This window comes from Anser cygnoides, chromosome 7, assembly GCF_040182565.1.
Source record: "Anser cygnoides isolate HZ-2024a breed goose chromosome 7, Taihu_goose_T2T_genome, whole genome shotgun sequence".
Classification (NCBI taxonomy): Eukaryota; Metazoa; Chordata; class Aves; order Anseriformes; family Anatidae; genus Anser; species Anser cygnoides.
This window is the reverse complement of record NC_089879.1, coordinates 25,999,571-26,022,022: the sequence shown is the minus strand read 5'-3', so window position 1 is coordinate 26,022,022 and position 22,452 is coordinate 25,999,571. Positions and strand designations below refer to the sequence as shown.

General features: G+C 40.4%; 1 protein-coding gene across 1 annotated transcript; it reads left to right on the top strand.

The window, feature by feature from the left end:
- Nucleotides 1-909: 909 nt before the first annotated feature.
- SIRT1 (sirtuin 1) lies at nt 910-21,738 on the top strand. The gene is made up of 9 exons (XM_067000182.1): nt 910-1,402; nt 3,227-3,343; nt 4,522-4,763; nt 6,061-6,213; nt 9,244-9,391; nt 12,321-12,400; nt 16,546-16,732; nt 18,074-18,631; nt 19,645-21,738. Exons 1-9 carry the CDS (start codon nt 946-948, stop codon nt 19,959-19,961), a joined length of 2,259 nt encoding a protein of 752 aa, XP_066856283.1. The 5' UTR covers nt 910-945; the 3' UTR covers nt 19,962-21,738.
- Nucleotides 21,739-22,452: the final 714 nt, after the last annotated feature.

Sequence of the window (22,452 nt, the reverse complement as noted above, 5' to 3'; positions counted from 1 at the left end):
GAGAGAGGCACGAGCTGGAGCCACGGCCGCCACAAAGTTTAACGTCTAGCAACAGAACCCTGCCTAGAACCTGACGGCCTCGCAGAGGCCCAAGCCAGGCAGCAGCCCCCAGCGTGCCCGACCCCCGCGTGCGGCGGGCGGCTGCTCCGCGCGGCCGGGACGCGCGGCGGGCACGGGGCGCCCAGCCACGGCTCGGGGCAGGAGGAGGCAGCGCGGCTACGGGAGCCGTGCCTGGCGCCGCCGCGGCTGCTCCACGGCTGCGGCCCGCCGCTCAGCACCGAGGCTGGCCGCCGCAGGGCGCGCACCTCGGGCGCGTGCCGGGACAGATCCGTGCCAAGCCCCAGCGTGAGCGCAGCCGGGAGCTGCGCGCAGCCCTCGGGGGGTGCAGTGACACGGCCGCGTCTGGCAGCGCCGCAAGGCAGAGCCCCGCTCCTGCTGCGTGCTCCGGGCCTCTCGCAAGCGGCGCCGGCTGGGCTCTGACAGCCGCCGTCCAGAGCGGTGCGGGGGAAAAGCCAGCCCCGCCGAGCCGCCCGCGGCTGCCGGCAGCCGGGCCCCGCCGCGCCCCTCCGGCACCGCCCGGCCCCGGCACCGCCCGGCCCCGGCCCCGCACCGCCATTTGGCGGCAGCGCCCCGCCGGCGGTCACGTGACGGGCAACCACCATGGCGCGCGGGGCGGGAGACGGGGACGGGCAGCGCCCCGCCGCGCGAGGGCTGAGCGCGCACCCGTGTCACGTGACGGCGGCCGCCCACGCCCCCCTCACCGTCACGTGACGCGGTTTGTTGTTGTTGCGGCCTCCGCGGGGCGGGTGCCCGCGTGGGCGGCGGCGCGGTCACGTGCCGGGGTTAAATCGCTCCCTCGGGGGGGGAGGGGGAGGGGGCTGTGGCGGCGGCGCTGCTGCGCGCTGCGCCGGGCGGGAGGGGGGCGGCGGCTGCTGCTGCTCCAAGATGGCGGACGGGGAGGCTCCGCTCCTCAGAGCCCGCGGCGGCGGCCCCGCGACGGCGGCCCCGAGCGTCGAGCCCGCGCTCAAGCGCCAGCGCCTGGCCTCGGACGACGGCGACTGCGGCCAGGGCGCGGCGCCCGCCCCGCGGCCCGAGCGGGGAGCGGGGCCGCCGCCCACCGCCGCCGCGCCCGGGGAGTCGCCGGGGGAGCGGCCGGCCGCCGGAGCCCGCGGCCGAGCGGAGGGCTCGGGGCTCGGCGGGGAGGCGGCGGCGGCGGGCCGGAGCCGCGGCGGCGCGGACAATGGGGCCGGGCGGCGGGGCCTGGCCCGGGCGGAGCCGCCGCCGCGGCAGCGGGGCCGGGGGGAGGGGGCGGAGGCGGCGCCCGGCGAGGACGCTGCGGAGGCGGCCGCTGGCTGCGGGCGGGGGCAGCGCTCCAACGGGGCGGCCGAGGCCCCGCAGCCCGGTGAGCACCCGGCCCTCCCCTTCCTTCTCCCTTGCCCTCCCCTCCCCTGCCGTCCCCCGGGCCGGCTCTGCGTGGCCGCGCGGTGCGGTGCGAAGCCGGGCCCTGCTCGGCGGCACCGGGCAGCGGCAGCAGCGGCATCGCGGCACTGAGCGGGGGGCGCCGCGTTCCGCGCCGCTTGGCGGGGTGCTTCGGGGAGGCTGCTTAGAAAGGTAGAAGGTAGCGCGCTCTGCCAGCAGGGGCTTTGCGATTTGTGCTGGAAAGCAGTTAAAGATCTGATAGCTGTAACTCCTCGGTGAAACTTCAGAACAAACTTCTCTGGGCAAAAGCTATCTGAAAGGGAACAGCACTGCATGATGCACCTGGAGCAGCCTTGCTGCTTAAAAACCTCACTGGAACAGCACGAGAGAGCTAATGATCTCTCAGAAATGCCTGATAAGAAGCCCATTGCTCAAATTGCTCTTAACTCCCAGGCATGCTTTGCTTTGTATTGGTTATTTCTAGCAAGATCCCTTCCTCCCTTTGAGGAATCAGGTGAATACATGGGGAGTGTTACAATTTGAGCCGTTACCTTAAGCTATTTATCTGTCATGTTTCAGAAACACAAAACAGTGTGACCTGTATGTGATGAGTCTTTAACAATGTAGGCTTTGATTCTTTACACAGGAGACGTAAAGGTTGTTTTAGTGTAACATTACACTTACTGATGTGTACTAATCAACTCTCTTTCCTTCATAATAATCTTTGTGTAAGATGTTCACAGACTCCATGCATCATGAGACAGAAGTGAAATGCTGTAAATATATAAAATAATAAGAAATAGCGAAGTCAGAAGAGCACCTCTGTGCTCTCAGAGCAAGACAAGTTTAAAAAGCAAATTTCTGTCCTCTACCCTTTTCCATTCTAATCAGAGTAATTTATACAATTTATTTACGTGACCAAGGAAAACAGGACAACACAACCTCTGAATAAAATATGGTGGTGTCTTGTGGTGGTCTTTATTTAAGAGTAAAGTGAGGTAACCTAGCTAATATACTGTAGGAATTTATTCAAGTAGAAGTCAAAAACTGTTGTAGTGACTCTTTGCTTAGAGACTGACTGAAACTTGTTTTATTTGTTCATAGATTTTCAGCAAATTAAGCTATACTTGATGTGTTTATTTCTAATAGAAAAGGTTGTTAGAAAAGCTCGGTGCTCTCTATTGTAATGAACTACTCAGGTTAAAACTTGAATTTCTCCTTAAACGTTGGGTTAGTGTTGCACGCTGTAAAACAAGTATCCCGTTCCCCTCTAGAGTCCTTCTTCTAGACAGATGATGAGGTTAGGTTGAGTTACTCTGGCTTAAGGCCACTAGCTGAGCGATGTACGCCAGACCAACTGCAAGGTAAAATGGATGATAAACTTAGTGAAGGTGGTTCAAGGTAGCACATTTTCTGTCATAGCTGAAATAGCATATTGTGTCCAACTGTGTTTTTAAATTTGCTCTTATAACCTCGCTAAATATTGTTCTGTAAGTGGTGGTGAATTAATTTTATTCTGTATTACCGTAAGAGAAGAGAATTTTAATTGTACTTTTTTTTTTTTGGAACATGCAAATAAACCGTGCCCAACACTTTGTAGAATGAAAACCTCACTCAGGTCAACGTCCAGCCCACTGAAGCCAGTATTAATATAGCAAATCCGGCATTCAATCCAAGGCTTGTTAGCAGATCTTTAACTTCTTTCCAAAAAAAAAAAAAGTGTCTACATACAATTTCAGATTTTGTGATACATGAACTGCCATTTGGCTCAAGTGTTGTAATATGTCATTATTGTGCTGTCTTGCAGATAACTTTCTTTTTAGTGATGAAATCATAGCCAATGGTTTTCATTCCTGTGATAGTGATGAAGATGACAGAGCCTCACATGCAAGTTCTAGTGATTGGACACCAAGACCTCGTATAGGTAGAAGTCTATATAACGTTCTTAGATCCTGTTTACCTTTGAACAGTTACTTAGTTCTTCCTAGTCTTCAAATGACTTATTCTGTTGCAAAAAATACCAATTACTGTTTTTCATCAGATTAGTTATTTACTGTATCCTTTATGATACCTAAGGAATTTCAAAATGAACCTCAATTTGTATTTTGATTAAAATGTCATTTTTTTCTGTAGAAATCCTGCCATGATCCATGTTAAAGGCATAAATGCAAACTCACTGAATTGGAAAACTGTTTGGAATATTTCTTGCTTACTTAGTATTATTTATACTTTAAGGATCAAGAAACACTTCTTGTACAATTTTTAGACTAATTTCACTGTAGGGCCTACTGTCCTACATAATACAAGGACTAATAATTCTGAAACCAATGTCATCTGTTGCACAGAACCTTGGTAGAAAGCTTTTGCCTCATGCAGAGGTGAGAACTGCTGGTGAGGTCACTGGTGACTTGTGTGGGACAGGGTGGCAACAAAATATTTTACTTAAAATCTGACCATATGTTATCTTTACTGATCTCATCGTTACAGGATCAGTGCTGGTACCTTTTGGTTAAACATGTATGATAGTTTTCTTAGTGTAGCTTAAGATTTATTTTTCTTCTACTACCTTATTCTTGAGTGTTTCTGGAAAGATTGATGGCTGTAGGAGGTCATGTCTGAAATGATTAGTGTTAGATGACTAAAAGAACAATTTAAAAAATTCCATGGATTAGTGGGCCCATTTGTCTCGATGAAAGACACTAAAGTATATGCATGTTTGTTGTCTCTTCAACTAATTTCTGTGAATACCCTGTGAAACTATGGAAAAACACCAGTGAAGCCGTGAAATAGAGATGCATGGTGAAAATCATGTTGCTAAATGTGTGCTTCTATGAGCCATCAAGCTTGCTATGAGCTGTGATTTTTACCTTGACTGATTTCCTAGGAAATCCTTCATAGGATAACACAAAATAATCATAAAACCCTAGCTAGGCTATCACTTCAGTATTTTGACCAACATATACAGGGTTTTGAATGAACAGGGCATTAAATTGGATTATTAAAATGAAGTGTCAGGCATTAATAAATAGAATGATGATCACAGGCACATGAAGTACGTGACTCAGTTCATTTCCATCTTGCTTTGTTTTTAAATTTTCTTAGGTCCTTACACTTTTGTTCAGCAACATCTCATGTTAGGTACAGACCCACGAACAATTCTGAAAGACCTGCTACCAGAAACAATCCCTCCACCCGAACTGGATGATATGACGCTATGGCAAATTGTCATAAACATTCTTTCAGAACCACCAAAACGAAAAAAGCGAAAAGATATCAATACTATTGATGATGCTGTGAAACTTTTACAAGAGTGCAAAAAAATTATGGTCTTGACGGGAGCTGGGGTACGTATTCCTGCAATGACAGTTTGAGAATATATAGGGAGTTGGTTAAATTCTTATCCAAAGCTTTACAGCATGCAGGTCTGACACTGGCAACGCTGGTAATCAAATAATTGTGCTAGATGGGAAGAGGAGGTACAAGCTGTCCGCTAGAATTATGCACACTGCAAGATTGGAGCTTAAATTGGAAATGACAAGATCTCCCTTCTTACAAGAAAATACTGTTAAACATTTAAACTCTTAAACAATTGCTTTCACGCAAACTAATTGTGAAATAAATTTATATTTGCCTGTTCCAGAACATTTTCTATCCTAGTCTTTTTTTCATTTCAAACAAAGGTAATGACTTTCTTAATAAAGTCTCAGTGGATTTCTTAAAATGCCTGGTGGAGCTAGAGGGACTAGAAGAATAGGACTTGAAAAGGGAAGAAAAAAGGAAGGGGTTGGATTCTGCGAAGAGTTTGATTGGATTTCAGTAGACTGGATATTACTTTTAATGTGCCACGCTATGATGGTAATAAGATTACTCACTGTTTCACTAAACAATGCCTGAACTGTTGTATATTTGCAGCTTTATACCTGTGTACCTGATCATGGTATGAAAACTGATCTTTTGCTTCTGTTGATCACACGCAGGGGGTGTGACACTGTTCAGAAAAGATGATAATCCAACTCAGACCAGTTTTTCAGAAAAGCACTGCTATTTCTATTACCCATTCTTGCTCTTCCTATGATTGCTATTGTACACCTGTTTCCCCTCCTCTTTCTATAGTATTCTGGGCTAGTGTGGGACAATAAATTAGTCTTTGACTACTACAGTGCTTAGCTTAGTTTATCAGAAGCATTTTATTCATCAAAAGCAAGAATCTATTCTGTTACAGCATTAGCATGTGTTTAAAAAAAAAGTGAACCACCTTGTCCCAAGCTAAGCTAGCAGCTCAAAGAACAGTAAGCCGTATTTAATGTAGCTTTTATTTTAAATCTTTGTGCGCTTCTTACAGAACTTTCAGTACTAAAAGTTCTAGTGCCTTAATACTGCTTGTATGGATTGTACTGAAATTTTCTGGGGGACCTGGTCATCAAACTCTGTGCTATTTCTCCTGCTTATGAGTTGAAAATTATGTTAGCCCAAAAAAAGGGGGGGGGGGGAGGGGGGAAGATGCACGGAACTGAGGCTGGTTTTGTTCCTAATGTTTGTAAGCACTGAGCATGCAGGGATGTGGCTTCCCAAATGCTTTGTATCGCAGTAACTCTTTGTAGCCCAATATGTAGTTTTGCTTATTGTAGAAATATATTTCAGGTGTCTGTGTCTTGTGGAATACCTGACTTTAGATCAAGAGATGGCATCTATGCACGCCTTGCTGTAGACTTCCCAGACCTTCCAGATCCTCAAGCAATGTTTGATATAGAATACTTCAGAAAGGATCCCAGGCCATTTTTTAAGTTTGCAAAGGTATGGTTTTCCAGCCATTCTTTATCTTGGTCAGTAAAGACAAATAACACTATTAAGATGCATAAATCAGATTTTGAATTACTTTGTTAACAAAAGGGTATCTTTGTCTTTTGTTAAAAAGATAGAATTTATTTTAATGAGACATCTTATTCAGTGGCATGACAACTCTTCTCTTGAGCGGGTCTTTGCAATCTATTGATTTTATATCCTCAGTGTTACTTCAGTCATTGTATGCAACTATGTATTAGACCTACTGAAAAGACTTAGCAACTTTTTATCTTTTTTTTTAAGCTTATTTCAACCGTTCCTGTTATAAATTCACTGTGTACAACCATTCCAGTTGGTGTTTCTGATTTCAGGGAGGATAAATAAAAGCCTTCAATCCTCAGTATTCCTAGCTGCTGTTACATTCACTAAAAAATAAAATGAGAAACTTCTGGCCCGCACATAAGTAAAGTGGAAAAATAAGTTTGAATTTGAAGTGCTGTGGCATGCTGTTTCATGTCATAGAACTTATTCTTGTTTTATCGCTGTATTTAAGGTTTGGAGGAGTAAAGCAGTTTCATGCACTGATGAGTTTGTTCTTGTTTCAGGTTTTGATGTAGCTGTCACAAGGTTCTGTACATCTTAGGAAATTCAAGTGTTTTTACGGGGATTGTGTTAATTTCTCAAAAGTAAGGATGTAGCAGTTTTCAGAAAGATGATAGTGATAAACAGTTTAATTATAAATGCAGGGATTATCTCTCGGAGACAAGAAGGAAATATAGAAACTCTAGATATTGAGAAACAAAAAAAATATTGCTACAGGACCAGTAAGGACTGGTGAAAACCTATCACTGCTGATTGTGCTCACTTTCTCCTCCCTTTGCTCACAGTTCATACTACTGCTCTGTTATTGATCCAGAGATTGGAAAAGAGAAATCAATGCATGCCTCAGTTGCTTGGTTTTCTGTGAACATCTTGTATCCAGATTCTAACACATTTTGATGTTCATTAGTATATTCAGTATCTTGGGTTTTTAATACTGAAATAAAAAAAAATACTATTTGAAGTCTTCCTATGTGCCCATTTACCAGAATACTGTTGGCTACTATTTTTTTCCTGAAATAAGTTCTTATTTTCTATCCTTTGGTTTAGCTAGATTATTGCTTCTTTATTCCATGAAATCTTTAAGTTGCTTTAACTCTAGAAGCAAAGAATGGCCAAATAAATTTGCAAGTTCGTGGCAAGTCAGCACTTCTGGTATTAAAGTAAAAAAAATGAAGCAAACAGTAGCAACTCTGAAAGCTATTTACCCTGCCTGAGCAATGGTTAATTTACTCAGGTAGCATATTTGGACTTGGAGATGAATTTGTTACTTTAGTACATACATTTTAAGGCACTTTTACTGTACGTGGGCTTTGCTCTATGTTTAGTGTACTTCTCAATATGCGCTATCATGTTTGCCTCATTCCGTCTGTCTCTGTATATCTATGGCAAGAGGTCTGCCATTGATCACTGTATGTATCTGCATTTCTAATTCTCCAGCCAATCTTACCTTTCTTACCATTAATGCTAAAAACTCATTTTAGTTGCTGCTTCACTGATTCATCTGTACAAGCATCTGCTTCCATTTGTTCAGTGCGTTCTGTCCTTTCACACTTTTCTTATTTTCCCAGAATGACCCTTCCCTTTGGTTCCCGTGTATTTATTTGTATGGCTATTGGTGGCAGAACACATCTTGCTTGTTCAGACTGAAATACAAAAGCTCTTAAGACCACACAAATATCTGATAATTGTGTAGTAGCCTAGTTACAATCTAGGTGATATCACCATAAGCAATCAATGATCATTCCTGTAGTTTAAGTACAAAGACCTATGTAGCTTCAGCAACGTGAGGAGTAACTTAAAATATTTTTGTGGAAAACAAATACTTTTGAAAAGCCTCTTTTGCTTGTTAATTGTTAGGCTATATGGTAGCCAAAGCAGTGCTGTCACAAAGATAAATGAAACAGTCCACTGTTGTGCTAGAACTTGTGGTTCAGCTTTAAGTACCTCCTGGTAAAGGTAAGCAGCAGCCTGCTCCTTGCTAACTTTCTGTATCAAGGCCTACCTTTCCCAGGTGAGACTCTAGCCCAGTTGCTGTTCAGTGGTGAGAGTGATAGGAGAGCAGAGGGTCTGGAATCCAAGTTCCTCCTCTAAATAAGTGCTGCAGAACAACAGATAGTTGCTGCTGCTGATGTCCTCCTTGTCACACAGCAATTGGAGGAACTGCTCTGGGTGGTCAGCTCTAGGCAGAGGTTCCTAGTATGAAGCCTTCATTTGGGTGCCTACACTTCATTTTTCCTTTTGGCAGGCTCCTTGTTCACTGTGAGCAAGCATCAAATCGTTCTATAAAAATGCACCCCTTTTTTCCAAGGCTCCTTAAATGCCTTTCTCCTCTGCCTTGAGCTCATGGAAAGGCTCAGCATCTCTCAGGGCCAGTGGAACTGCTCTGCTACACCATAAGGTTTTAATTGATGGCTGTTGTAATTGGCTAATTCACAAAGTTGCTCTGAGTACCACCTGCCTTCCACTTTGTCCAATTTGTAGTTCTGTTGTCTGGGCATTAATTTCCTAGGAATGGCTGCTGATACTGCTGATGAATAAAATCTGTTTATCCTAAACCAAAAGACTAGAATCCAAGTTGCTCATGCAATTTTTATGACTGCTGTTAAATCATGCGTGTTTCTAATAGCAAACACTGAGGTTGCTTGGCAAAACAGAAAAGCAACCTTCCTTTCTTATAGTTCTCAAAACCAAGAAAGACCTAGACCTTGCTTTGTGCTGCACAAAGACCAGAATGCCAACTTCTGCATGGAGCAATTCATCCTAGTATGACAAGAAGCTCAGCTGTTGAAAGAAGAGTTGGGTCTGAAAGAAATGGCAAAATGCAAAGGGGATGACTACAGAAAATGCTCGCATAGTTGCGGCTGCTACTGTTTAGCTCTGTGTCAATTGCTGCAGTTTTGTATTCATATACACTTTATAATGTACTTTGGAATTCCATAGGAAATCTATCCAGGACAATTCCAGCCATCTCTCTGTCACAAGTTCATAGCTTTGATGGATAAAGAAGGAAAACTACTTCGCAACTATACTCAGAACATAGACACATTGGAACAAGTTGCAGGAATCCAAAGGATAATTCAGTGTCACGGTTAGTGATTGTAGTTTCACTTATTTTTACATGTATGAATGATGTTTACTGGTGAAAGTGACAAGGTAGTTGCTATTGGGATTGATATTTTTGTTTCCTTTAACTGACGTCTCTCAGGAACAAGTACTCCGCTTTTAAAATAGTTTAGTGTATTAGGTTAAACTATTACCAATAGAATAACAAAACAAAATAACAGAGAAAGAGGTTGAGAAACGCTTTCTTGAGACACATCAGACAGCAAAGCCCAGTTTCATGTTTGTAGCCAACACTGATACATTGCATTTTTTTCATTAAATGCACTAAACTTTCCTGAATTTGAACTTTCCATTATAGCTTCAGGAAAAGTTTAGAGCTCCTTGTGTTTCTTGGTATGTTCTACCAGGCTTCTTAAAATTCAACGGGAGAATGAATAGAAAACTGTGTCAGCAGGAAGACTAGGGACCAGACAAGGATGAGTTTGGCCAAAACACATTCCATGTGTCTCTCTGCTGCTTACAGGACTGTGTACTTTACAGACTGAAAATGCAACTTTTTTTTGTAAGTTAGCTCAAGTATTTAAAGCAGAGGTGTTTCAAGTGGAAATACTGTTTTCAGAAATAATGCTTGAGAAATGGTTGTCCTTTTGCATCAGTGAAGATCCACAAGCTTAGACCTTCCCTTTTATTATGTATTTAGTGTTTCTTTATATTCATGTATGAGAACAGTATGAAATTTGTTAGTGAAATGGAGTTTAGCTGCTCGTTCTTAATTTAGAATACCTTCCACTGAAATCTTAAAGTACCTTGTCACTTCAGTGACTTACCTTATGTATAAAATATTACAGATTAATCAGCTGTTGAACAGAACATTTTATTACACCTTCAGTGTCAAACATTCTCTGATTATGATGCCAAATTAAGTGGAATCTTTTAATTAGTTGCTTGATATGCTTTCCTTTTTGAAAAACCTGCAAATGTCAAGCTAAAAGGTCAAGGATCCATTTTTAAGCAAAGAACACACTTCTTGTAGTGCGTGTCTAGATCACTCAGTAGACTTCAGCAAATAAATTGCTTAAAAGCAGTGTTGATGTTTGTAAGACCTGACTTAATGCTGGTATCAGCATTAGAACTGGAACTGAAGAGATTAACTGCTAGGTTAACAGTAGGCTAACTCCTGATCTCAAAGTAAGACTACAGAGAGCTGTTCTAATCAGTTCATGCTCCTTGCAGAAGGGAGAGAGAATGAAATGTCAGAGGACGCATTTCAAACAGTGGTAACAGATAGCTAGAGGGAAGGGATAGTTGGTTCTGCCTGAACAAGACCCACTTGTTAGCATTCTCACAGTATCCAAAGTAAAATCTGGAGAAAGTTATATGCTGTTCTTCTCTGTCTCAGCTGTCAGCAGTTCAGGGATGCCAGCCTGGTACTAGAGATTGAAATTTACCCATTAACTGTGACTGGCTCTTAGAGAGTCTAATTCAACCTTTTCCAGGGACCAAACTTACTTGGCTTCCTTATCTACCAAGTTTGGCTCGGTGCCAGATTTGTCAGTTTGCTTTATTCCTAGTAAATGTGATGCTCTGTCCTGGTGACCAAAGAGCATACCATAGAATCCAGCTCACGGAATAACCCAAATCTAATGTTAGTTTCCATACGTAGTCAGTGTATCATGCATTTTATTTTGGTTATCATTCCTTGTTAGGTATCTATTATGAATTTCTGGTGTGGTTGTGTTTTTGCACATCACTGACATGTTCAAACATTCCACTTTTTCAGTTGCATGCTACAGTAATCAGATTTCAGACCAGCTTTAGTGTATATCCTGTAACAGTTTAAAAAATGCTATGGACTTCAAGAATCTGCGCCTTTTGGAAACTAGCAATGGTTGTTTTGAGTCTATCAAGCCTTATCTGACTTACAGTTATGCTGCTCAGTAATAAATGCTAGTTGACTAATGGTAGTGGCTAAAAAGAAACTGAAGTTTTGGTTTTTTAAGGGTTTGTACTTCTATCTTTATTCTTTTTGTCTCTCTATGACAGCCTGAAGTTAATCATGAGTATGTCAATGACAAGGAACCTTGTAACAGTTTGGGGAGTTCATATATGAACGCTTCAACACATTTCACGCTGCAGAACTACAGCAAAGTGCTAGTATGAGAATTGCTGTATCTTAAATGTAGGTTGTGAATTTAAAATGCCTTTTGCATTCAACCAACACATTTGGAATTAGATCATACTCCTTACCATTGCTGTAGCTGAATGATAGAGGCAGTGGCCTGCTGGCTACACAACTAGGGTGTGGGGCAGCCTAACTTCTTGCTCCTGTCCCTTTGACAGTGGAAAAAACTCAAAAAATAGTGTTGGAAGTAGGTGCTAACAGATGCCTTGGAGAGGGTTAGGTCTGCTAGTCTGACAGATGTGTCTGTGACATACCGTATGAAGAGCAAATGATGTCTAGTCTTGAGCATCTGATCTGTTTTTAGCTGTTTCCAGGTTTTTAGCTGTTCCCACCTTCTGCACATACTTGACACTTTCAATATCTTAATTATTATCTTTTTTTAAGGTTTCCTTTAGAAGAGATTTTTCTACCACCTTATAAGTTACTCAGTCACAGTGGGAGAGCAGGGCTTTCTTCTTGCCCTTTATGGCCATTAGGAATTAGAGATTTAGACTCTAAATGCTTGCACACGTTGGAGGAACAATGCAGTATTATTTGTTATTATGCATGTGGGATATCTTACTGCGAAACCGGACTTGCTCCTGACTCACATCTGGAAGAACTACCCTTTAGTACCACAGGCATCTTTCTCTTAAGTTACTTTTTAATGACTTTTTTGTTTTTCTTTAGCACTGCAATATAATAGCCTTTGTGTCATAACATCATTGGCAAAAAGACTAAACCTGAATTACTGAATATTCTTTACTTTTACCATACGGGTTTTTCCCCTTAGGTTCCTTTGCAACAGCTTCCTGCCTGATCTGTAAATACAGAGTTGACTGTGAAGTTGTTCGAGGAGATATTTTCAATCAGGTAAAAACTTAAAAGTCACTGCAGCTTTCTAATAAGTAACTCTTAAAACATACAAAAAATGGATTGTTTAAAAGATCTGCATTTGTTTTTAAAAGACTCATGACTTAAAAAACATCTTCCCATGTATTTCATGTTTCTATCTGTATTTTAGCATTTGCTCTAGTATTTAAAAATATACTCAATTACTACACTGCAAAGTGAGGTATTGTGAAAAAGGCAGAACAAAACCATAGGAGTCCATTTCTAATGGAAATTCTGAGAAAAGTAGAGCTTAAAATGGTAAGTAGGAAGTTAGATTTATACCTGCGTTATGCTAATCTGAACTCTGTCACACTGAGAAAGTATTCTTAGCCATTTATAACATCAGTTGCTCTTAGAGCATTTACGTACATTAAAAGTGTTTAAATTGTAGATGATGCATGGAGAAATTGTACAGTATAAAGCAGCCTCTAAGCAAAGAGAAGGATGAGATAGATGTCCAATGTATACTTTCTAGGACTTGTGAACTGTTTTGTATACCCAGCTCCCCACATCTGGGTGTAAAGTGCTCCAGAGCCAAGTCAGGAGTTAGTTCTGCTCTGTCAGACTAGAATAAGCTTTGGCTTGGTTGAACCCTCTTTGCTTTCCTTCCCTATCTTTTGAAGGAATAGAGATAATGATCAAAAAGATCTGGTATATATAAATGGAAGGAGACTTTGTTGTGGGTTGATAGAGTCCACAGTTGCAATTTTAAATGAGAAACATGAAGAGAACATCTTTCAAGTACTGCATTTGAAACAGAACTCAGTGAGAGCCTTTCAGAAGAGCTGTTTGAGTAAAAGCTTTAAGAAATGCCAATCTCATAAGACTTATGCTTCGTAGCATTGAAATATTGGATGTTTGAAATGTGGTTTACTTTGCTATTAACCTTATTTCTGAGAGTTTTCTTACAGATGCTTGCTGCTACTCTACCTCAAAGCCAGTTGGTTTGGGCTTTGTTTCTGGTTTTGTTTTCCTTCTAAACAACTCTTCCTAAGCATGTTGTAGTTTTTTGATCAGTGGTCAGGACTCCTTCTTCTAACAAGACTTGAATCATTGTACTTATATATGTGGAACTGAACTTCTGCCCTGATGGCTTGTGGCCAGCAGAGGAAGTGTGGGGAAGGGGATAGAAGCCCGTAGCAATACTTCCAAACAGTGAGAACAAAGAGGGTTCTGAATTCCAAGAACGAGACTGAAGAAACTTCTGACATGCAATCTGTCAGCCCTGCTCTTACAGTACGGTTGCTGGGTATCTCAGTCTGAGGGAGGCCCTGGCTGTAATAGTTATTTTGCAGAACGGTAATTCCATATGGTTATTGCTGAATATAATTTCACACAACAAGAAATAGAGCTATTGAAAGAAAAAAACATCCATCCTTCTTTATGCCTCCAAAACAACTGTTCTATTTCCCATCATCTCTATTCCATAGTTTCCACTTCCCAAACTGGTGCTGTGCAGTTTCTTTTTATGTTGCCTCTCTAGAATACAGAATTTGGTTCCTTAGATATTTAAAGAAACCTGTTCTATATGTACAAAACAAACCATTGTCCATTTCAACAGCTCTGTTTCTCTAACAAGATCTCCCCATCACAAAATGGTTTTCAGACTTCGGTCCTAGTATTGAGTCCACTTTCTATTCTCCGCTGTCCTTCACTACCTGGAAGTTCAGTTATATGTGGCCCCAGGTCGTTTTCCATTAAAAAATTAGTTTTCCTTTCCTCTGGTCCTTCCCCTTACAGTCCTAAGTGCTTCACAAGAAATTAACTATCTAGCATCTTTCTGTCAGGATTTCCTTTCCACATATTAGAGGCTGATAATTAAGAACATCTGTTTATAAAACTACCCATTTCTTGCTGCTGCTCCTCATTCTTTTGCCAGTTCAAATGTAATGTGCTAGTTCCCTGTAGCGTGATTCTTTTTCTAGGTTGCTGTATGCAACCATCCTTCTAGATAAGAAGCAGCAGCCATTATAAATCACAGGAAGAAAAAAACTTGATAGTAAAGCAATTTTCAGTTACTTCCAAAAATATCAATTTCACTTTGCTTTTGACTATTTTAGGCAGCTTCAGGAAATAGCAAAAGCATCTCAGATTTAGGAAGAAAAGGACCGTGAAAACATGCAACTGGCCTTGGATGTTCTTAAACCAAGATAATCTTTACTTATCTTGTTTTTGACACACTGATAGCATCAATAGCCCACAAGGAATTCCACTTCTCTGTTGTTAGATGAGTACAACAGAGGTGGTGGGGCTCTGGGGAAGTGCTGCCTCTGGAGGGAAAGAGAATCCTAGGCAACTGAGTGGCCAGTTATCTAGCCTTAACTTCTTGGTATCAATTTCAGCTCTTGGAATAGATCTCCCCCTTACTGACGACCTTTCTGAGGATTAGCAGAGAAGCTGGTGAGTAGTGTAGTGTTGAAACACATTTATGGGCCCCTTGCAGTAACTCAAACAATTTGGATAGGGACATCAGTTGCTCTACAGAGATCCATTAAATAATGTCATTAGAATTCCTGTGGGAGAGGATGGGAACAATTACTATTGCATGGTCTTTTTAGCCAAATTAGAAGTTAGAGATCTTCATTTCATCTTCCTCATAATACAGAGTAAATATATTTATTTCCTTAATCTTGCAATTTAAAATGCAAAGGCAGCATTACTACCTTCAATAGATGAAACAGCAGGGTAAAAAGTTTCAGAAAAGCTTGTGTGCTATTAGCTGTCTTTCTAATATGTAGAGATCCAAAGAAAAAATCTCAAGATTCACCCTGCCCACCTTCTGTGTTTTGGCAATTTTTTACATTGGTTTCCCTTTAGCATCTGGATTAATACTTTTTAGCTTGGGGGAGGTGATGAAGGTTTTCTCTATACTGCTTCCTAGTTCTTGTGCTACAGTACTACTTATACCTCTCCTACAAAGTTTTCCTCAAAGAAGGATTTATCTAATCCTTCTAAGGATTCTAAACTCCTAACCCTTCAAAGACCTGAATTTTGGGAAAGGTCCTTTGACACTACAGAGGAAGGCCTTTACCTTGCAATGCTTTCTCATATGGAAAACATTGTCTTTTGTTGTACTGCAGACATCAATAAACTGGTTCTTTGGTTTAAACTGTTATGTATTGTCTTTTTCTGTATAGAGTCTGTTTACAAGAGGGAGTTATGTGTTTAAATGTCTCCTTTGATGTATCTTTCATGTGTTGTCCTATTATGATAGATACTACACATCTTTTTACAAAGCACTAATTGTCTTGTGAAGACAGCTATCAGATTGCAGCTCCTTAGATTTATTTTGGGATATCGTACTACTTAGAGTATAGCTGAGAGAACTTTTCTATTTGAAAGAACAATTGTTCAGCAATAAGTTCTGCCTGTATATACTCGCATCACTCACCTTCTTGCTTCTTCTCCCTGAAAGAGTCCTAGGAAAGAGTTGAAAGTGGTCAGAAAACCCTCTGGTTTCCCTCTGGTTTCAAGAGGGGAAAGGGAGCCTGCTTCTCCACCGACATAACTCCCCACTACTTCCTCTGCTCCATTTCTGGAGGAATTGGAGAAGCTTAAAATAGAGACCAAAAGTTCTGCTCCATGTTCTTGTTCTGTATGTTTTTTGCTAGCCATCTGCTACAGTGCCATGTTGCTTTATGCATGTAACATTCTCCTTTTGGAGGAGAAAAGGAAGTAGAGAGGTAAAGCCCTCCAATATACTGTTTGATTAGGAAGGGTTTTATATCAGACTGTGTAATGGAAAGTGATAGTGAAATCAAAGCTTGTGTTCTGATTAAACCAAGAAAAATATATTCCTATCCAATAGGAGGTTATTAGACTTCAGTGTTGAGCGTGACTTCTAGACTTTGGCTTAGTTAGATAAGAACTGTGGCACAGTTTCATGGTTTCTCCATTTTGAATGAAAAGGACTCCTTCTTTATTCCTGCCTTAGTTCTATTTGTGTCCATTTGCTGCAGACTAGGTTAAGAAATGTACTTATCTGTACATCCACAGAAAAATAAAATCAGGAAATGTCACTGAAACATCCTTGTCTTTTTTCAAAATAAGTCACCATGAAGTGCCAAAAATCTGATGTTTTCAAGGTCACAGCCACAGTGGTAATCTAAGCTGTTCTACTGCAGGTTGTTCCTAGATGTCCTAGATGTCCACCTGATGAACCGCTTGCCATCATGAAACCAGACATAGTGTTCTTTGGAGAGAATTTACCTGAGCAGTTCCATCGCGCCATGAAGTATGACAAAAATGAAGTTGATCTCCTTATTGTCATTGGGTCTTCATTGAAAGTAAGACCAGTAGCATTGATTCCAAGTAAGTAACTATCTCCGGTCATTTCTTCTAAAATTTGGTTCAAAGTAGAATTCTCAGTTAAGAGCTCTAAGAATGGCTTGGGGCTTGATTCAGTGAAGAAACTAGGTTAAGTATTTAGTTTTCTACTACGAATGTAAAGCTGAAATGCAAAATGGACAAAGTAACAAATTCTAAGTGCTTTTTCTATGCTCAAGGCACAATATGGATCTAAAGGTAATGAAATTATAATCCAAAAAGCTACTTGTCTAGAACTTGATTACTTTGTTCTAAGATTAAATTAATTTCTCTCCCAGCTCACACTATCCTTTCAGAATTACTTGAAAGATTTAGTAAGTAATTGTCTTGTGACAGATAAATGTCGCGTCAAAAAATCAGTTCAACTACACCTGGTGTCTGAGCTGTAACTTAGATTAAAGGCAGTACTTTATACTACATGATACACAGTGGGCATTATATAGCATATGACCATTTGGATCCTTAGCTTTCAAAAGTGATAAGGAAAAACATCTGTGCTATTATACACTATTAAAGAAATGCCCTTCACAAGGGCTGAGAAAATACCATCACTGGTTATTTGCTTACTGAGTGCAAGACTTACTCACACTGAACAAACTCTCCAACTGCAAGCCTGAGAAGGGCACATACTGACCCCCTGCTGTTAACTAGGAACAGCGCCACATCCATGGCTTTTGTAGTAGTATCCTCAGACTGAGGGGAAGGGCATAGACTGGAAAGTCAGGATCCACTACACAAATCATTGCTCCATCCATGTCTTAGGACTTGATTTCATTAGTTGATTATCTGAGGAATTAGTACTAGGTTAATAGCCTGGTGGGTTTTGGAGCCCTGACTGTCAGAAATGAGTTGAGCAACCCCATATAGCACAAACTGCATCTGTAAACATTTTTCCCTAATTAAGGGAACGTCATTTACCAGCAGTATATTCTTTGTGTGCACTTAAGTACATCAAATGAATGCACAGGATATCTGCAGTCCATCTAAGAGGTTATAGTATTAACTTTAATAATATTTTTAACACTCAACCAACCATAGCTTAGTTGGAATAGAAAAATACCTTTTACTGGGGAAAAAAAGGCTGGGGGGGGAGGGAAATCTAGTTAGGCTACAGTATGCATAGCACCTTAAGCTGCTGTTTTGGTTAAGTTTTAAGACTTGCTTGTACTCTTCGGATCTGTCTGTTTTGGTCTCATTGTAAGTGAATGCATGAAGACAACTCAAAGAAATCAAATTTTCTAACTAGATCCCTGGTAAAAGTCAAGCTGAAATGACTACCTTGAAATTATCAAATGACTACCTTTAAATTATCTTTTCTATGTATAGGTTCCATCCCCCATGAAGTGCCTCAAATCTTAATAAATAGGGAACCTTTGCCTCATCTACACTTCGATGTGGAGCTTCTGGGAGACTGTGATGTTATTATTAATGAATTATGTCAAAGGCTAGGTAGCGAATATACAAAACTTTGCTACAATTCAGTAAAACTTTCAGAAATAACAGAAAAGCCTCCACGACCGCACAAGGAGTTTGAAATGCACTCATCTGAGCTACCACCTACCCCTTTAAACATTTCAGAAGACTCTAGTTCACCAGAACAAATGACTCCACCGGATTCTCTGGTGGTGTCATCGGAACAGCCAGCTGAATGTAAGGTAGAAAACTGTGATCTTGCCTCAGAAATTAAAATGAGCTGCACAGAGGAAAAGCTTCAGGACACACAGAAATCCTCTGAAAACCCTGAAAATGCTACTAGTGAATTAATGAACTCTGAAACAATGAAGGAAAATGGAACCACCAATGGAGAAAACAAAGAAAAAGAAATATTGAAGAAGTGCTGGGTAAACAGACCTGCTAAAGAACAGATTAGCAAAAGGCTGGATGGTGAGTAACTTATTTCAGTATTCTGCAGATTTTGACTTTTATGTTTATTCTAGACTTACTTCAAAGCAATAAATAAGTTGCCCTTGAGGGAATCAGTGTTCTCTGTGGTTATTTTTGCTCAGACAAGTGTCTACCTACCTTTTTCTTCATTATAGAGTTTCTTCTTTTGGAGAAGCCAATAGAAGCATTTTTTATAATTTAGTCAAGTGATTACTAGAAAGATCAGAGGTTAGGAGGTTGAAGCTAAGTATCAAATCAGTGCTTCTTACATTTTCAAATGCACTTGCAGAAAAATAAGATGGATCCTGGGGTTTTAAGATAGTGGGCACAATACACCACTCTTGAATCTGGCAGCTGTCTTGTAGGACTGAATGATGAAGCCATAAGATTTGAAAAGCAAATTGCACAGTTGGATTTTTGAAGCGAAATTTAGACTTGCCAAGGAAGCCTTTCAGTAGGCAGTCTGTTAAGTGACATAAACAAGTAATCACATTAGAAATGCGGTACGGATGGAGAACCAGGAATTAAATTGCACTTTTCTAAAGCAACTGTTTAAACTTTGTCAAATACTCTGTACAGTGGGTTCCAATTCTGTGTTACAACTAACGGCAATCTAGCTGTGAATACAACATGTACCAGTGAAAAGCACTGCTAAATTACAGTTTAAATACTGTTTTGTGTCAGAGGGAGTGGGGAGAAGGAATACATAGCTTTCCAGTGAAGCATGTTACATGCTGTTCCTAATGATACATTGAAATAAATGGGTTTCTAATGTAATCTTATTTGTCAGATAAGCTTGACTTTTGAAAATACATCTATGCAGGTACTTTCTAACCAGATATCTGCAAGATCTTGTATGAATAACTTACTTTAGCTTTTTACTTCTCATGGGCAACCTGCTATAGTTGCCCCTGCTTGAGCAGAGGGGTTGGATCAGGTGACCTCCAGAGGTCGCCTTCCAACCTCAACCAGTCTGTGATTCTGTGATGCTGACTTTTTAAATTCTGTTTCAGGTACTCAGTATCTATTTTTACCACCAAATCGCTATATTTTCCATGGTGCTGAGGTATACTCAGATTCTGAAGATGATATCATGTCTTCTAGCTCTTGTGGGAGTAGTAGCGAAAGTGGCTCATGTCGTAGTCAGAGCTTAGATGTGGAGGATGAGAGTGAGATTGAAGAGTTTTACAATGGCATAGAGGATGAGGATGCTCCAGAAAGGGAAGAAGAAGCTGGATTTGGGGAAGATGGAGTTGAACAAGATGCAGTTGATGAATCAGCTTATACAAATGAAGCTGCAAGGAATGATTCAACAAGCAACAAATTGTAAAGCGATCACTGACTGGTTACAGGAACTTTCCACCAGCATTAGGAGCTTTGGCATGTCAGAATGAATGTTTACGTCTGAATTTAGAGCAACAAAACCATAAGGATGTAGTGTTTATAAACAACTAAAACAGATTTTCATGCTTAGTTTTTTACCTTTTTCAATAAAATTCTATTACTGCACACTCAACACTAACTCATCTTTTTTTGAAGGTACTAGGGATATCTAAACAATTGTCACTATGTTCACTTTTAAGTCAGCTGTCTGATCAGGCATCCATGTATATAATACATATTTTTGCTTAATGAACTTCAGCTTGTATTATTTTTAAACAGTTTTGAAAAAGCCATTGGAATGTTAAACTAATATAAAGGGAACAGCTAATTTAGACCAAAGAATGGTATTTTCACACCTCTTGCTTTGTAACAGTTTGGTTTATTTAAAACCTTCTTATGCTTCTGCTAAACTTTTCAGTCTTGCATAGTCTGTCATTAAACACTGGCATTTTCTAAGACCTACTGTGGCAGCTAATTTTTTGCTTCAACAGTTACTTTGTATGTTTGAGACATACTTAAATGTGAGTAGATAGTTAAAAATGGAAACAAGACAGTAAGCACTTGAAAAATCCTACTCTGTTTTTTAGACTGATCAAGAAGTGCTGTGAAAATGCTTAAGTTACTGAGTTTAATACTTCCTGTGGACATGAAGCAATGTTGACATTGGCTCCTTAGCAGTTATAATACTGGAATACTGGTATTTTTAAACAAAATGGATCCCCTAAGGTAGAAGTTTTTCAGGTTGTATACAGAAAGTCAAATATAGCGCAGCTTGCATTAAAATAGTATTTGATAAATTGCCAAGGCTCTAACATGGAAGCTTGGCTGAGTACACAATAGTGTTCCTAGCAGCGTGTGAAAAGGTGCAAAAAACAAATCTCTCTAATACTTAAAGATATAACAGAATCAGGAAAAACTAGCTCAAATAGTGAGAGCTTCTGCTTACACCGCTGAGGAGATAAAATACAGATTAACAACCTAACCTGGAAGCATGCTGTTCTGAGATGATGTCTCAGGTTAGGAAAATCATTTTCCACGTGCTAGCTCCAACTCGCATCTTAGAAGCAAAGCTGCTACTCCAATTATTACACTGCATCTTCAAGTGCTAGGCTGCCTTAAAACTGGATGTTGCAAATTTTCAAGTGCAGATTGTTTCCAAGCCTTTAGAATAATTTTGTAAAATTGCACAGTGCAGTAGTAAGTGAAACAGCATTTTTATATAAACCACTTTTTCAACATTGGCCCCAGTGATCTCTATGATGTAGATTATTCATATACTTTGCTTTAATATTTATTACATTTTGGAAGATGTATAGTAGCTGTTCTTTGAACATGAGATACATCAGATAATAAATATTTAAGAACAGCCTTCTGTATTCATCTAAAAATGTTGGCATGTTGTCTCATTGTCCAAATTTAATACAACTCTTATTTGCCTACACTAAAGAATGCAATATGTTTAGTTTTCACTTGCATGTCACAATGTATTAGTTTGTGCTATAGGAGATATTTTAAATTGAAATACTTTGTTTTAAATTATTTTTACAGTGAGGATTGTTTTCTGCTCTTTTATATTGTATATAGTGTCTTTTATGTAATCTACTGGCATATGTTTTGTAGAAGACTGTTTAAAATAACTGGCTATCTTCCTGCAACTTTTGAAATACAAAACCAGTGTTTTATACTCGTACACTGTTCTAAAGTCTATTAAAGTCATCATTTGAGTTCTGGTTTCTGTTAATTTCTAGTTAGATCCTAAAAACTCAACAAAAGATGCCCTATGAAGTCTTAAGATATATCCTAGATAATGTAGTATTATACAGTAAATTGCTTTTTCCATCTGACCCCCTGGGAAGAAAAAAAAAAAAAGCCTGAACAAAGCTAGGCTGCACTGTCCTCAGTAAAATGACATCCTGAACCACAATGCAATTTCATCCTTCAGAAAACTACTTTTCTCTTTTCAAGCCCTACGCTACATTTAGATGTATTCACTGAACAATAGTGTTTATTCCTATACCTCACAGCTCCCTCTTGCCCTTCTTTACCCAGCCCAGAGCTTCTTTGATTTGGGGACTTGATACTTCCACCCCAATCTTCAACAGCCTCAGCCAGGAGCAGCTTTCTGTAAGAAACCTGCACCACAAAGGATTTCAGGGCATATTTTACGGGTTAACCATATCACACTTCACCTCTGCTCTGCACTTCTAAACCAGCAGCCCTCATATATATATATATAAAAATAAAATATACATATATATAATAGATATATAGGCCAAAAAAAAACCCCTAAAACTCACACACCTGAACTGAAATACTAAAAATACTAAGCATTCTTTCTCACAGCTAACATATCCCTAACAGCTTCCCTTTGAAAGGTCTTGAAAACATTTTTCCTCCAGAATAAAATAGCTTCCTTCCCTTTTTTTCTACATCCAGAT

Bases quoted from the DNA above. Each gene is read 5' to 3' on its own strand.
- SIRT1 (XM_067000182.1), top strand. From the start codon at position 946: ATGGCGGACGGGGAGGCTCCGCTCCTCAGAGCCCGCGGCGGCGGCCCC. The intron at 16,733-18,073 runs GTAAGTAACTAT...TTCTATGTATAG, and splicing joins ACCAGTAGCATTGATTCCAA to GTTCCATCCCCCATGAAGTG. The intron at 18,632-19,644 runs GTGAGTAACTTA...ATTCTGTTTCAG, and splicing joins GATTAGCAAAAGGCTGGATG to GTACTCAGTATCTATTTTTA.